Below are 17,802 nucleotides of genomic sequence, written 5' to 3'. Positions count from 1 at the left end.
AGATCAAACCTAAGAGAGAAGATGAAATGTAGTGAGAGAAGCTCTCAAAATCGATTTTTGAAAAGTAAGAGAGAGAGTGAGAGTTGAAAAAGTGATCTAAAATGACCCAGTTGCCAACTGATATACGACTAGTCCGCTCGAGCGGAGAATAGGATGCTCGAGCGTCAAGCACAAAAAATTGGACCCGCTCGAGCGCAAGAATAACTGCTCGAGCGTCAAGACACAACTGCAAAACACACTCACTCGAGCGCAAAGAGAAACCCGCTCGAGCGTAGATTACCCTCTCCCGGTATTTTTACAGACATTGAACACCCGCTCGAGCGCAAAAAGGTCTGCTTGAGCGAGACCCGCTCGAGCGTAAGGGAATCCGTTCGAGCGTGAAAAACACATCTGCAGTATTTTTGCAGACGGACAAACTACTGATGGCATGCAAACTCCACTCGAGCGCAAGAAGACCCGCTCGAGCGGATCCCTAAAAATCTGGGCAACAAGAGTTGGGACAAAAGCTCAACCAACCTGTTTGAAACACGCCCACGACAATTCTAAACTCAAATGCAAAGAGTTAAAGGACGAAAATGAAATACAGATAACAACAACTATCAACGGAACCGAGTCCGGAATACAGTAAACAAGAGAGGGAAAACCGGGATCGCTATAAGTAGTGTCTCATGTTAACCACTTGGAGGGCCTATGGAAAGACACATTAGGCACTCCCAAATAGAGCAAACAAGAAACAGCTACGTAACTGTTACAATAAAAGGTCAATAAGAGCTCTATTTGGGAAGTTTAATTGTGATGTAAATAGTTAATCTTGTAAGATTTGTTGAGTATATTATTAATAAAAAAAATTAAATTAATTGAGCATTCATAGTCACATGATCAGATGATATTGATTTTTTTTAAATTAAATAATAAGTATAATTTGATAATAGACTCTTTTTTTCACATAATTAATACTCAATTATATAATTATCAATATCCAATTAATTGATTTTTTTTAATGATTTTATTGATGAATTCTACAAGTTTTTTGACTATCACAACAAAAAACAACAACTTCCATCACATCATGGATTGTGAGCTGCAACTTCTTTTTCTAGCACATGTATATATTTATTTCAACATTTCTTTAAATAGTGTGCAAGAAGCGGTGCAATGGAGATTGTTTAATTCAAATGAAATTGTATTAGCATAATAAGGATCAATTAGATAATTACACAGCGTTAGATTCATTTCACCTGCTAACTTACATTCTTTTATATAATAGTTATGGAATTAATACAATCAAAGTATGTGTATAAGAAATACTGAATTAATTTGAGTACATTAATAATTGAATATAATTTCTTTTATAAATATCGTGAAAAAATTATTATACGGGAAAAAAATATACATAATATTGAATATTTCAAATTAAAAAAAATGGCACGTACCTCTTGTGTTAATGAAATACTCAATAAAATTGATGGTATTGACTGAAATATGAAATAATTGGATGAGTGGTGTTACATCACCTTAATTTTACCCTCCTAATTCCACCCTCAATGATATGGCCCACCCCCCATATGAAGCAATTTCACACCCTTCTCTCTCTCTTATATTTAGCATTCCTAATTCCACATCGTTAAGAGTGAAATTGGATGAGCAAAATTAGGGAATTATTATAATTAGAAATCATCTTATACATTGTGAAGTACTCATAAAAGCAAAAGTTAGTAAAATTAACTTTTATAAAATTAATGATAAAAAAAGAATGGCAAAACCAAACAGAAAACTGAAATAGAATAGTCAACGCTATAAGAGATTCAATTATTTGGTCATTAATGAACGCAAAGGAAAAGGATAAAAAAGAAGGGCTGATTGACAAAAAAGAAAAAAATTCCAAGATAATGATCTATCTGAATATGAAGGATTAATTCCAACAGATATTGGATTTGATAATAAGTTTGGGAGCTTAGATTTTTCTGGATGGGTGGTTGTGTAGTGGAGATTAAATTTGTGTAGTGTGGGTTTCATATATAGAATAAATATGAATAACAAGATAATAATTCTAGGTAATTTCTGGATTCGTAGTATTACTATTAACTTAAATCATAGTATGTTTATTTGCTAAATATTAAGTTTTTTTTAATGCTAAACAATATTTGCTTAATGTTATGCTTTTGCTTAATTGTTGAATATTATAAGAGTAATTTGTGTGATGGGCATATTATTATTTTTCAAATTTATGATAAGTTAAATTTTTTTTTTGATAATGTTATATGATTTTTTTTAGTAATAGATTATCTAAAAACATAGTTCCAAAGCGAATCGAATTGCGTTTAAATGATTTGGGTCAGATTGATTCAATAATTTTAATGATTTAATTTGATTACAATTTTTTTAAACGGTAGACAATATATTAATTTTGATTTTATCCAAAATAAAAAATGAATAAATAATTATGCTAACAAGTGTCCCCCATGCACTTGATAAAATGTAATAAATATATATGTTTTAATACAATTTATAGTATATTATTAAAAAAATACAAAGTGGAGGGCAATTTTGCAATTGAACATTATTTTGGCGTTTTATGTTAGATTCAACCATCTTTCATTCTTTATATCTATACTATATATTAAGTAAAAGGGAGTTTTTAATTCCAAATTTTGTGGGAGCTCCAATCTCTCAATCTAAATTTTCTGATTTTTTGATTTTAAAAAAAAAAATCTTAGCATTTATTAACTTATCCCAACTCCCAAGTCTTACCCTCATAATAACACTTTAATGCATTAAGAAAAAGCATAAAAAAAGTTCTTTGAAATCTAATACATATGAATTCCTTGAAAAGTCCTAACACATATGATTCTTATCCCTCATAATAACATTTTAATGCATTAAGAACAAACATAAAAATAAATTTTTGAAAAGTCCAACACATATGATTATTATCAAAATATTAAATTTTAATATAATATAAAAAAGAAAAAAAAAGAAGACATTTAAAAAAAAATTTAAAAACCACAAATATAGATAATTGTAAACATAATCCCCTTCTTTCAATGTCTTGTAAACATATGTAAGTATGTTATTATAGAAAAAGCAAATATATTAAAATAGTTAACGCTAGAAGGAGGGCTCGAACCTCCGACCTTGTGGTTAACAGCCACACGCTCTAGCCATCTGAGCTATTCCAGCACATGCTACATAGCGTGACTTCATATATATTTAAATATGTTATACAACATCTGTTCCATTGGTAAACCTTTCTGAAACCCATATAAATGACTCTAGGGTTTCCACATTAGGAAACACTATCTCATTTTTCTACAACCTTAGTCGCGTAAGAGTTCGCCATATATTTAATTAATGTATTGGAGGTCGTAATTGAAAGAAGTTTTAAAATATTTTAATTTTTAAGAATATTATGTGATCATGTGTCCACTTAATAATAAGAATGGATGCAACTGTTTTTTATTAATAAAAACAACAAAAAGATCAAACGTGTGCGTAGTATATTGGACAAGCACATGGTGACACTGAAATGTCTGACCCACCTCCTTGCTTTTTCCATATATTAATTCTAAAGACAAATTATATGAATGTATTGTGAAGCTATGTTTACAAACTTAAGCCACCATATATGAAGTGGAAAGACCCTACTGTCAATATTGAGCTCCAACTTCCTACACTCAAATGTCCCAAGCTGCCAATCTTAGCACTATATAATGACTGAATTGATTGGCCCAAGTAACACACATTAGTGAAATTGTACTGGAAAATGCATACTGACCAACCGGGATAGTTTCATTCCAACCAGCTTATCCATAATTGAACTCAGAGATATTCTTAATTTTTATTTATTGATTTTCAAATTTTATAGTTTATTATAAATTGCATCAAATGGAGTCAAAAAGATGAATGACAATTAGTGTGACACTGAACCTAAAAAATGCAGAAGAATCCAATCAAGACAAGGACCAACATTGCTTACCCCACCAGTTGTCTTTCCTGAGTCCCAGCAAGCCACGGATCCTGGGTCTGAGGTCATAGGTCTTCTTTTTCTGTTCTTTTTGGTTTTTTTTATTGTAGTTTTTGTGTCCATCAGAGCTTTATTTGTGAATTAACTATTCTGTGGTTGAAACATATGATTTATCTTATACACGTTTTATTGCCGAACTTTTATAATCGGCTCCGTCTTGAAGTACAAGCACGAGCACAAAATACGCGTCTGAATATTTTCATATTTTTTTCTCTTGTGTGCTTCTTGTATTTTCTCTACTTTGTTTGGTGTAAGCTTTGCTGTTGGATGGTCTCTATAAGTGCCGATTCAGCTTCCTTTAATGGATTTTCTACTGATAAAAAAAAAAAAAAAAAAGCAGTGGTCTTTTGCTTCAAAATAACATTGCATAGCCTTGAATATCATTCACATGGCCTACCAGATTTCCCACTTTATACAAATATCAATGGCTCCACAGAAATCCCTTGATTATCAATGCAATCAGTAAGTCATTCGGTGGACAAGTTCTGAATCATCACCTTCAAATGTGTACATGTGAGCGATCAAACTACTGAATCACACAGTAAAGGTATGAAATGTGCAAAATACAGGAAGTGATGATTATGCTAAAAGATGCAGATGCTATTATATGTTCAAATGTCAAGCAGATAGAAATAAATGACAAGCATTCTATATAGAGCAGATTGGATTTCCAATTACAGGAAGAAAAAAAAAAGAAAAGAAAAGGTATTTAACAGGAATAAAGCAAAGGAGGGATTTATTCATTGCAATAAGGAACTGAATACTGTTTTGCCAAGGCCAATTCCGTGCCTGATAGAGAATGAATTCCCCACAAGGACTCAATTCTTTGAATCCAGAACAGTACCAAAATTAAATTCCAGAATCTGAAATAAGAGAAGGAAATGAAATAAAACATTAATTGCAATTTTGAGAATCCGGGAAAGTGCCATACGCTGTATTTAGTGAGGGATTTAGAAAGAAAAAAAAATGTGTGTGAAACTAGGTGAAATATAAATATATTTTATTCAGATTTCATTTGCCTTTTCTATTTCTCTTTCCAAATCTCTTCTTAAATCTCCCGACCAAATACAACATTAATAAACTATCGTCTCATTGAGCAACCATTTAGCTACACTTGAAGTGTCCTTGAGACGACAATATAAAGCAATCAGTTAATTATACATCTGAAAGGTATGAGATTTTTATTTGGACATACATTGGTGACTGTAGATTGCTTGACTACAACACTGAATCCCGTAGGTGTTACTAGTGATGGTAAACTAGAAGAGATATAATAAAGATTGTTGTTTGGTTTGTTTTTCAAAAAAAATTTTGGGAAAAATTCTCTACAAATAAATTTTAAGAGTAATTAAACCAAACAAATTTTTTCAAAAAAAATCTCAAAATTTTGTTTTGTTACCTACTTTTCAAAATCACTTTTTCTCACATATACATCAAATCAATCATTTTTTTTAAAACTCTCTTCCCAAAATAATTTTTCAAAACCATTTCTGAAAAAAGGCAAACCAAACAAGTTTTCGTACTTTTTATCTCAAAAACTACTCTACAAACATGAGAGGGTAATTTTTGGGAAAAATTGGGCCAAGCTTCGAGTTGGGTTTTGAGGCCCAAAGCGTAGAGGACTAGGTAAAAAGGCCGTACTGAATACTCCGGCCTAGAAGGCAAGGTTACTCCAGCCTTGGGGAGACAATGTTACTTCGGCCCAAGGAGGTGAGTGTATTCCGGCTCAAGAAAAGATAGTTGCTTCGGCCCAAGGAGGAGTAAAGCTACTCCGGTCCAGAGGCAACTCGGAGTTAGGCCGGTCGCAGAGTTAGTCCGGTCGCAATATGTTCTGGGAAGACCGGCTTCGGAGTTAGTCCGGTCATGACATACTCTGGCTAGGTCAGTCAGAACTTGCTACTTGGAAGTTTGATCTAAACGCACCAAGGTTGAACAAGGGCAGCCGAAGTAATGAGTTAGAAGAGAAGACCGAGCTAAGGATAGTTCGGCCTTCTCTGTGACTCAGCATAGCCAGTGTTATTTCGGTCGTGTGGTAGTTCGGCTATGGAGAAAACCATCCCACTTGGTTTAAGCAGTGGGGGAGGGTGTAAAAGGATAAGCATTATCCTTTGGAGTATGAATCCTAGAAGGACTCTGCATGGAGAAATACAAGTCCTACCAGGATTGTGCCACGGGAAACTTATAAAAGCCTACAAGCATCACCTTGGAGGAGGTAATTGAACACAATCTTTCTGAGAACTTAGAGCTTTGTCTAATTGTCAAGCTTACTGACTTAGGCATCGGAGAGGTTTCCGGCACACACCCGCCGGCTAGCTCACGTTTGTGTTTTCAGGTAACAAAGCGACGTCGTACGGAGGAGCGTGGACTTGGTCAACAGGATTATACGAGGAGAATTATTTCCTCCCCGTACAATTGGCGCCGTCTGTGGGAAGAACAGACAAGAACAAAAACCTCTTGACTAAGCTTCTCCTTTTCTCATTCAATGGCACACATTGAAGACTTGCCGCAGTCCGCCGTCGACGGACTAACTCCAGAGGGGGGCGCAAGGCGCGAAGGATTACCCTCTGTCCCTCCTATGGCAGATCTGGAGCCCCAACAACATAACTCCAGGAGGAGTGGCAGGGGAAGGCGGAATAGCAGCCCTCGACATTCTAAGAGTCCTGACAGGCAAAGGAGGAGGGTGGATCCTCAAGCCCTGGAAGATCGCGTGAAAGAACAAGATGAACTAATTCGAAGGATGGCGGCGGACATGGAGGCTTTAAAACGCCAGATGAAGACTAAAGATGTGGCGACAGGAGAGGGGCGCAAGCACAAGACGCCCCCTCGCCACTCAGAGAGTCGTAGTAGGAATACTACACCCTCCCAAGGAGAGAGCAGAAGCCTCAGGACAGGCGACACTCACTCCTTATCTTTAAGGACTCGTCACTCCAGGTCTGAGAGGACGAGATCCGAAAGATCATACACTGAAGGAAGCACGTATTGGCCTTCACATTCACACCAAACCAGATCCAGACAAACCGAGCTACCCAGGTCATCCGACTTACGAGCCGTGCTAGAAGAAAAAGCACGATGCAAGGAGGATGCCAGGGCAAGAGATCCACACCGAGTTTCGGCCTTACAACGGTTGGCTCCTCGGACGCATGGAAGCGTCGAGGTTGGAATGCCAATACCGCGACCGGCCTACGAACCAACGGACAAGGCATTGGCAAGACTACAGACTTCGCCGTTTGTCCCAGCGATCGAAAACGCACCCCTACCATCAGGCTTCCTTCAGCCGAAATTCAATACATATGAAGGGAAGACGGACCCGTATTCACACTTGAGCCACTTTCGCCAAGTCATGGCTGTGTACAGGCGAAACGAGGCCTTAATGTGCATACTCTTCCCATCAAGTCTGGGCGACCTAGGCTTGACTTGGTTTGAAAAACTCCCAGAGGGCAGCATAGCCTCCTGGGCCCAATTGGCAGAAGCGTTCGTAACAAGGTTTCGGACAAATACTAAAACACCGGTGGAGATAGACCAGTTACTCTCCATCGACATGGGTGAAAAAGAGACCCTCAGATCTTACAACAGTCGCTACTGGGAGACATTCAACCAGATTGGAGACTGCCCCACCAATCTAGCCATTGCGCAGTATAAAAGAGGCCTACCAGTAGGGAATCGACTAAGGGACTCGATCACCATGACACCACCCCTCACCATGGAGGCCCTGATGGAAAGAGTGCATCAGCACATCAGGGTAGAAGAGGATGGCGCGCGTGCTAAAGAAAAATCAAGTACGACCGCGGCACCAGAAAAGAAAACCCCTGCCAAGGTCAACACGGTTGACCGAAATAACAAGAACGGACGTGGCAGACGAGATAACGGAGAAGACCCAGACAAAAGATGGTTGAGAATCCGCACTGCCATAACAACGGTGTTCAAAAAACCAATATATCGGATTCTGAGCGAAATCAAAGATGAGCCTTTTGTCAAGTGGCCAGCCAAGCTTGGGGAAGCTCAGAAGAATTACGACGACAGATCACGGTGCACCTTCCACAAAGAAAAGGGGCACCGAACTGAGAATTGCACGCCACTAAGACAGCACTTGGAAGAATTGGTGGCAGCAGGCCACTTGGACAAATACATTGAAGGAGGAGCGCAACCGGCCCCCCAAGACCATAATGACCATCCCAATAGAATGCCAATCGATGCACCACCCCAAGGCATTATCAATGTAATTCATGGAGTTTTTGAACCCGAGCGCGTATGTGAGCTCAGAGGTTCAATCAAGAAGGCTGAGCACTTTAGGGAAATATTGAGTGCCCAACCTGCCATCAAGAAGGAGAGGACAGAGGCAACAAACGTCATGACCTTTTCAGATAAGGACTTAGAACGAATTTACTGCCCCCATAATGATGCCCTGGTCGTCACTCTCCGAGTCAAGGATTTTGACGTCAAGCGGATTCTGATTGACCAGGGTAGTTCATGTGAGATCATGTATTACGACACATTCAAACAACTAAAGCTGCAAGACAAAGACTTGGCACCCGCAGTTTCTCCCCTGATTGGATTCAACTCCATGCCAGAGTGGCCTGTCGGCAAAATAATCCTTCCAGTCAGAGCAGGAAGTGTATCAAAACAGGTGGAGTTCTGGGTATTGAAGGTCCCCTCCACCTACAACATCATCCTGGGCAGAACATGGCTGCATGCCATGCGTTCGGTAGCGTCATCATACCATCAGGTAATGCGGTTCCCCAATGACGCCGGTATAATTGAAGAAGTCTATGGCGATCAGATCATGTCAAAACAATGCTTCGCCACAGCAAACGAAAGCCGAGCTGCCAAAGGATACGTTCATTCGGTGGAAGAACCCGAGAGTAATGAACTATTCGCGGACGTCGGCAAAGAGGCTGATCAGAAAGCGGTGGAAGACTTGGTGGAGGTAAAAATAGATGAGAAGAACCCGGATAAGTTCTTCTTGCTTGGCTCATCATTGTCCAGCGCTGAGAGATTAGAGGTCTTGGAATTCTTGACCTCTAATATCGAAGTGTTTGCCTGGACACCTTACGACATGCCAGGCATTGATCCAAACTTCATCAGTCACCAACTCAATGTCCACCCATCCGCCAGACCAGTCATTCAACGCACACGCAGATCGGCACTCCACCACGCCGAAATAGTGGCCGAAGAGGTAGGCAACCTGCTGGAGGCAGGAGCGATAAGGGAAGTGCACTACCCAAAATGGATCTCCAACACCGTCGTAGTGCCAAAAAAGAATGGTAAATGGCGTGTCTGCGTCGACTACAAAACAGTCAACAAGGCGTGCCCAAAAGATAGCTTCCCTCTACCAAGGATAGATCAACTGGTGGACTTAACGGCAGGACATAACCGACTTAGCTTTTTGGATGCATACAGAGGCTACCACCAGATCGCCATGCATGAACCAGACCAGGAGGTCACATCCTTCACAACACCAAGGGGGTTATATTGCTACAAGGTCATGCCCTTTGGCCTGAAGAACGCAGGGGCGACATTCCAAAGGATGGTCACCAAGATGTTTGAACCATTGTTAGGCAGAACAATGGAGGCTTACATCGACGACATGGTGGTCAAAAGCAAGGATGAGAATGACCATCTGAAAGATTTAGGCGAGATGTTCCAGATCCTGAAGAAACACAAGTTGCGCCTTAACGCGTCCAAATGCGCATTCGGAGTTGGATCTGGCAAATTCTTGGGCTTCCTGGTGACCAACCGAGGTATAGAAGCAGACCCCTCTCAGATCAAAGCAATCCAGGAGTTGGAGAGACCAAACTCAGTCAAAGAAGTGCAGCATCTCACTGGAATGGCGGCTGCACTCAACCGGTTCATAAGCAAGTCATCAGACAGGCTACGACCATTCTTCCAAGCTTTAAAGGCCAAGTTTGAATGGGATGAAGAATGCGACCGAGCTCTGGAAAGCTTGAAGGAATACATGTCTTCCCCACCACTACTTGTTACTCCAGTACCTGGTGAAGAACTCTTTTTGTACCTAGCAGTCTCTCAACACGCAGTCAGCGCAGTGTTGGTTCGTGCAGAAGGAACACAACACTTGCCCATCTTTTATGTAAGCAAGACATTGTTGGGAGCCGAAACAAGGTACTTGCCCTTAGAGAAGCTAGCATTAGTGTTAATGATGGCATCCAGGAAGTTGGCGCATTACTTTCACGCCCACACCATAGTCGTCCTCACAGCCTTTCCATTAAAAGCTCTATTTGAAAGGGCGAACTTCAGTGGGCGAATTTTGAAATGGGCAGTAGAGTTGGGACAATTCGACATCAAGTTCCAACCCAAGACCGCAATAAAAGCTCAATCTTTGGCAGACTTCGTCGCAGAGTTTACTCCTGGAAGTCATCATATCTGCCCAGTCGACCTGACTGACTCAACCGAACTAGGGGCGGAAGTCGACGCCGGAATAGCGCAACCCCTAGTGGAAGGTAGTCCATCAACCGAACCAGGGACGGAAGTTGACGTCGGAATAGCGCAACCCCTAGTGGAAGGTAGTCAATCAAGCACCAAGGCAGACCACACCAAGGACAACAAGGAAGAGACGAACAAAGGCTCACCAGCAGTTCAAACAGAGGACGAAGGGCAGACAGCCAATATGGACTTCGAAGAAAACACCATCCTTGACCCCACGGCATCGACTGACCCTTCCACCTGCTGGAAACTATTCGTTGGAGAGATGTGGAAGCTCTTTGTGGATGGAGCATCCAACCGACATGGTGCAGGGCTTGGCATAGTCCTCATCTCTCCAGACGGCCTGGTTATAGAGCAAGCAGTCAACCTTGGCTTCCCAGCATCCAACAATGAAGCGGAGTATGAGGCGCTTCTCGCAGGACTCAAATCGGCACACTTCATGAAAGCAACCGAACTAATGGTGTACAGTGACTCTCTGCTGGTGGTAAACCAAATTTCTGGCGAATACGAAGCAAAGGATGACAGAATGGCCAAGTACCAAGAGCTAGTCAGAACGGAGATCAAGAAGTTTGATGTGGTAAGGATAGAACAAATTGGCAGGGAGGAAAACAGCCGAGCGGACGAGCTAGCAGGCCTTGCCTCAATGGCAGATACATCGATCCCTCATCCATTACTCGTCGACTTCTTACCAAAACCAAGCATAGAAGACCCCGAAGCAGAGGAAGTGTGTTGCGCAGAATTAGGCCCTTCTTGGATGGATCCCATCATCCTGTTCCTAAAAGACGGCATCCTACCAGAAGAGAAAAAAGAAGCCAACAGAATAAGGGCAAAGTCGCAGCGGTTTTGGCTATCTCCATCTTTGGCATTATACAAGAAGTCGTTCTCTGGGCCTTACCTCAAGTGCGTTCATCCCAGCAAAGTAGAAGCATTCCTGTTTGAAATACACGAAGGGGTATGTGGAAGTCATCAAGGGGGAAGGTCGCTCGCTTACAGGGCTATTTCGCAAGGATATTGGTGGCCATATATGCAAGCAGACTCTGAAAAGTATGTGAAGAAGTGTGAAAAATGCCAGAAATTCGCGCACCAAATACATCAACCGGCAAGAGAACTCCTACCCTTAACAAGCCCATGGCCTTTCGCAATGTGGGGCTTAGACATAGTAGGACCACTTCCAACAGCACCCGGAGGCAGAAAATTCTTTATCGCAGCAACAGACTACTTCACAAAATGGGTGGAGGCAGAAGCATTGGCATCAATCAAAGAAAAAGATGTGAAGAAGTTTGTTTGGCAAAATATTATCACTCGGTTTGGCATACCAAAAGCATTGATCTCAGACAATGGAACTCAGTTCGACGGCAGAATCTTCAGAAGCTTTTGTGAAGAATACAAGATAGAGTTCTACAATTCCACACCGGCTTATCCTCAAGCAAATGGGCAGGCTGAAGCATCAAATAAAGTCGTCTTGGATGGACTAAAGAAAAGGCTAGAGAAAGCAAAAGGCAAGTGGGCGGATGAACTTCCTCACGTCTTATGGGCTTACCACACCACACCTCGGCGATCAACTGGAGAAACACCATTTTCCTTAGCCTATGGCATGGAAGCAGTGATCCCACTAGAAGTTGGCCTCCCCACAATTCGAAGCGAAAATTTTGATCCAGACTTAAATGGAGAAGCCATAGCCTTAGAACTCAACCTTGCAGAAGAAAGAAGAGAAAGAGCGTTGGTCCACATCGCCTCATACCAACGAGAGTTAATCAGAAAATACAGCAAAAAGGTTCATCCAAGACAATTCAAAATTGGCGATTGGGTACTGCGCAAAGTAATGGGAAACACCTTGGTCCCAGGAGACGGCAAGTTAGGCCCAAATTGGGAAGGTCCTTATAAGGTGGTTGGGTTAGCCGGCAAAGGGGCATACCACCTAGAAGACAAGGATGGCAAGGCAATCCCTAGGCCATGGAATACGGCCAATCTCAAGATATTTTACTTTTAGCTTTTCTTTTTCAAACACTATGTAATTTTCTCTTCCTTCAATAAAATGAGATTCTTTTTAGCACAGATTACTCTTTATCAAAGTTAGCTTTAGAGACTAAGGATATTGTAAGCATTCTATTCTAAGTTAGCCGTAAAAACTAACTCAGAGGTTGGCTGGATTAAACCAACACCCTTCCTAAGCCCAGGATAAAGATCCAGGCTGCAAGACATTTGGTCGGAATAACCAAATATTATAAGTTAGCTGGAAAAACTAACTTCAATGGTTGGCTGGAATAAACCAACTCTTGTTACTCTTCAGCCGAAGTAAGTGCAAGGCTGAAGAGTGGTTGGCTGGAATAAACCAACTCTTGTCACTCTTCAGCCAAAGTAAGGGTATGGCTGAAGAGTAGTTGGCTGGAATAAACCAACACTTGTTACTCTTCAGCCGAAGTAAGTGTAAGGCTGAAGAGTGGTTGGCTGGAATAAACCAACTCTTGTTACTCTTCAGCCGAAGTAAGTGTATGGCTGAAGAGTGGTTGGCTGGAATAAACCAACTCTTGTTACTCTTCAGCCGAAGTAAGTGTATGGCTGAAGAGTGGTTGGCTGGAATAAACCAACTCTTGTTACTCTTCAGCCGAAGTAAGTGTATGGCTGAAGAGTGGTTGGCTGGAATAAACCAACACTTTGTACTCCTTAGCCGAAGTAAGTGCATGACTAAGGAGTGGTTGGCTGGAATAAACCAACTCTTGTTACTCTTCAGCCGAAGTAAGTGTAAGGCTGAAGAGTGGTTGGCTGGATTAAACCAACACTTAATACTCCTCAGCCGAAGTAATTATGTCGGCTAAGGAGTGGTTGGCTGGTAAGTATAGTTTAACCAACCAAAAACCGAAATAACACTTGGAGTAATAGAAGACATTACAAATGCAAGCATACACACAATAACCGGAATAAGAGAAGTAAAATTTTCATTGCAAGAGAAGTCATTACAAGGGGGCTTAGTTCGGTTACAAAGAAAAAAAGAATACAAAGTCAAGCGAAAAGATCTTCAATCTCGGCATCAAAGGCAGCATCAGTGACAGCTGGAAGACCGGTCTCTGGCGGCAGGACTCCTTCAGTCACAATAGTGGTATCGACCGGAGCCACAGTTTCATTTGGCTGCTCAACAGTCAGATCTTCCACTCTGGACTCCGGTCGATCTATCTGATCCACGTTTTCAACCGGAGTATCCTCAGTGGCAGAGTCTTCATCTGAACCTGAGTCCTCAAGGAATTGCTGTTGCATCGTATTGGCGTATTCCAGCAGGGAGTTCGGTATAAAGTAGGCTGGAGGGTTGAAAACCTCGGTCTGAGGATCATGACCGAGCTTCTCAACGGCTCCCCTCCAGCCGCACTTAAAGAAAAGATCCTTGGCAGCATTGCATTGTAGGGCGTAAGCATCCTCTGCCCTCTTGAAGCCCTGCTTGTCAGCCTCTTTTACCTTCTCCTTTATTTCGGCATCCTTCTTTCTTTCAAGTTTTAACAACTCGCGCAAGTACTTGTCCTTCAGAACTATGGCAGTCTTTTGTTTTTCAGCTTCGGCCGAACTAACCATTCCGGTCAGTCGGCCGACCTCACCTCGGAGTTCGGCCAGTTCCTTTCTGGCTTCTTCTAGTTCGGCCGATTTCGCCTCTGCCTCGGCCGCTGCTTGCCTAGTCACTTTCCTCAGCTCCAGTACTTTCCTGTGGGTGATTTGGTTTTTCTGAATAGCCTGACAAAGCAAACAACTTCCCTTTAACCGAAGAAAGAGTTAAAAAGAAAAAGAAACATAAATAGAAAAGCAACCGAAGTCACTAACCAGAATCATGGATTTAGTAGCAGACCGGATGGACTTCAGCTCGGTGGTTAACTGTTTTTGGTGATGTTCCATGTCTTTGGGCAGACACACGCTCTTGGCCAGGTTGATGGCCAACAGGTGGTCTTTCTCAGCAACGACCGAGTCTGTGTCTAGAATGTCTCGGTCGTTGAAGGTTAGTTTCGGTGCCCAGCAGCCGATGGTTCGGTCGGAAGACTCCGGTTGGGGGCTCGGTGGTAAGCTCGGCTGAATAGGAGTTTCTTCATCAATCAAAACTCGTTCGGGTTCGGAAGTTCGGGCACGTTTGGTTCGGCGGGAAGAGGATGGCTGTTGGGAAGGAAGGGCGACAACAGCAGGCTGCGGTTGGCTGGGAGGCGCCACTTCGGGCCTAGTTGTTTCGGTGAGAAGGGCCCTGACTCTGCTCCTTTTCGCCATCTCTTCTTCTGCGGTTAGAGGGACAAGTCTTATCTCGGGCAAAGTTGGGTCCGGCTCCGGTGCCTCTTCAAGAAGGAAGTCAGTCACCCTTGCTTTTCGGCGACCGCTGTAGCGATAGGTCGGCTCAAAATTTAGAAGCTTGGCCCAATCTCTTTCTTTAATCCGAAATGCGGCTCGCAAGACTCCGAGGTTGGGATAGCTATACAAGGAATGGAGATGGGCGAAATCTGCAAAAAAGAGAGAAGTGTTAGTTCGGCTAATAGACTAAACAACCGAGATAACACACAAAGCAGAAGACCGAAGTAAAATTACCAGGCTCTCCCATTTTCCAATTTATAGGTCGGCCAGGAATTTGAGCTTGAAAATCCTCAAAGTTCCCAGAGACCCAAAAGAAATCATCATCATTAAGATCTTTATCCGGAGTGTGTTTAATTATCTTCTCTCGACGGCGGCGAATTCTAAGGTAGTAGACCCACCCAGCATTCTTTGAGCCAATAGAGTATTGATGAAAGATCTCGGCCAGACCAAGATTTAGTCCGGTTTGGTGGTTTAATGCGGCTATCCCCATTATAATACGATATGTATTGGTGGATAGTTGGGTGGGGCATAACCTAGTCTGTCTAAGAAATTCGCAGATTAGCGGTTGGACAGGAAACCGTAGTCCGGTTTCTATTATGGATTGAAGGGTAAAGGGGACGAAGCCTTCATTGTTCCAGGGGGTAGCATCTTTTTCGGCCAACGTCAGATGGACATCATTAGGAATCTGGTAATCTTGCCTAAATTCGGCCATGCCACCAGGGGTTTCGACTAAATATCTATACTTACCCATTTGTTGTATAATTTATGAATAAATTATTTCGGTACAAAAACTAGGCTCAGTAGCTCGGTTGAGCACACGCAGGAGTGCCTGGGCAACCTAAGTCTGCAAAGTAGAAAACAAAGGGGTTAAGCACAGATCGTTGGACCGCGCTACAAATTATAAGCAAGATATACAAATCCTACTTCGGCTTAGTGGGCTGGTTCTACCTCGGCTCATCAGAAGGTTTCTTAGCTCGGTTTTGAGCAGTTTAGACCGGTTTAACGTCTAGGGGTAGCTTTCTGAGTTCGGTCTAAAAAACTAAGAAAGCTGGTTTAGTCCCAAGGCCTAAATCGGTTGCGGTGTGAGGAAAGTTACTCCGGCTGAGCCCCTAGGGGCGGCTTTCTGAGTTCGGTTTCAGAACTAAGAAAGCCGGCTTGGCCCCAAGGTCTTAGCTCGGTTGGAGACCGAAGTACCTAGTTCGGTAAGTGCAAGCTTGTTCGGTGAACTTATCTTGGCTAGAGTGGGTCAGAAGAAACTACTGACATTCCTACAAGTTCTAGTCCGGTTATTTTCTAAATCTATATACATAACACAAACAGTATCCTAGTTCGGTTACTATGTGATTTTGGATCCAAGATTGGTTTCTCTACATAACAGTTCATACACGTACAAGTTCTATGATTTTTTCATGAAAGTGCAGAAGCAAAAACAAGAAATACACAAGCATGCTTCACCCAGATAGAGAAAACAGAAATGAAGAAAGCAAAAAAACAACAAGTTTTCTCAGAACTTACCAGGGGGAAACAAAGGCAAAGAAGGAAGAATGGTAGCAAAACCACAGCTTCTTCGAGAACAATGGAAGAACAGTTAGAGCACACAGAGAGAAGACGAAGGATTTGAAGAATGTAAGTGAATGATTCAAAAGTAGAATGGTTCTTTTGTGAAAAATGAGAGAGAAAAAAGCGGCAAAAAGGGGCGGGAACTGTACGAAATTTTTGTAGGGCGGCGTGACAGTTGGCCACAGCTTATCAGAGTTTGCCACGTGTCACTAGAATGGGAAGCGTTACAGTCGCTGTGATTGAAGAGACGTTTTGACCGGATATAGTGATACCCGAGGTAAACTTAGCTCGGCTGGAAAGGCTAAAGGATTTTTAGCTCGGCTGGAAAAGCGTAACAAACTCTAGCTCGGCCAGAAGGCTGGTAATCCCAATCATGTTGCACAAATGGAATTAAGGGGCAATTGAGAGGGTAATTTTTGGGAAAAATTGGGCCAAGCTTCGAGTTGGGTTTTGAGGCCCAAAGCGTAGAGGACTAGGTAAAAAGGCCGTACTGAATACTCCGGCCTAGAAGGCAAGGTTACTCCGGCCTTGGGGAGACAATGTTACTTCGGCCCAAGGAGGTGAGTGTATTCCGGCTCAAGAAAAGATAGTTGCTTCGGCCCAAGGAGGAGTAAAGCTACTCCGGTCCAGAGGCAACTCGGAGTTAGGCCGGTCGCAGAGTTAGTCCGGTCGCAATATGTTTTGGGAAGACCGGCTTCGGAGTTAGTCCGGTCATGACATACTCTGGCTAGGTCAGTCAGAACTTGTTACTTGGAGTTTGATCTAAACGCACCAAGGTTGAACAAGGGCAGCCGAAGTAATGAGTTAGAAGAGAAGACCGAGCTAAGGATAGTTCGGCCTTCTCTGTGACTCAGCATAGCCAGTGTTATTTCGGTCGTGTGGTAGTTCGGCTATGGAGAAAACCATCCCACTTGGTTTAAGCAGTGGGGGAGGGTGTAAAAGGATAAGCATTATCCTTTGGAGTATGAATCCTAGAAGGACTCTGCATGGAGAAATACAAGTCCTACCAGGATTGTGCCACGGGAAACTTATAAAAGCCTACAAGCATCACCTTGGAGGAGGTAATTGAACACAATCTTTCTGAGAACTTAGAGCTTTGTCTAATTGTCAAGCTTACTGACTTAGGCATCGGAGAGGTTTCCGGCACACACCCGCCGGCTAGCTCACGTTTGTGTTTTCAGGTAACAAAGCGACGTCGTACGGAGGAGCGTGGACTTGGTCAACAGGATTATACAAAATTTTGTTTTGTTACCTACTTTTCAAAATCACTTTTTCTCACATATACATCAAATCAATCATTTTTTTTAAAACTCTCTTCCCAAAATAATTTTTCAAAACTATTTCTGAAAAAAGGCAAACCAAACAAGTTTTCGTACTTTTTATCTCAAAAACTACTCTACAAACACAAATCAAACACACCCGAAATGTTTGATGATATCCACGTTCTTTGTCCAAGTTTAAAAAAA

At 42.2% G+C, this 17,802-nt stretch overlaps 1 protein-coding gene across 1 annotated transcript; it reads right to left on the bottom strand.

Moving 5' to 3' along the window:
* Positions 1–13,462: 13,462 nt before the first annotated feature.
* Positions 13,463–14,909, bottom strand: LOC145822340 (uncharacterized). Its single transcript, XM_082919115.1, has 2 exons — positions 14,267–14,909; positions 13,463–14,179 (listed from the first exon to the last, which is right to left on the bottom strand). The coding sequence occupies exons 1-2, from the start codon at positions 14,696–14,698 to the stop codon at positions 13,463–13,465; spliced, it is 1,149 nt and encodes a 382-aa protein (XP_082775241.1). The 5' UTR covers positions 14,699–14,909.
* Between the last annotated feature and the right edge of the window lie 2,893 nt (positions 14,910–17,802).

This window comes from Camellia sinensis, chromosome 1 (genome assembly GCF_055761805.1).
Source record: "Camellia sinensis isolate YWXY chromosome 1, ASM5576180v1, whole genome shotgun sequence".
NCBI classification, from domain to species: Eukaryota; Viridiplantae; Streptophyta; class Magnoliopsida; order Ericales; family Theaceae; genus Camellia; species Camellia sinensis.
This window is presented reverse-complemented; position numbering and strand designations above follow the sequence as displayed.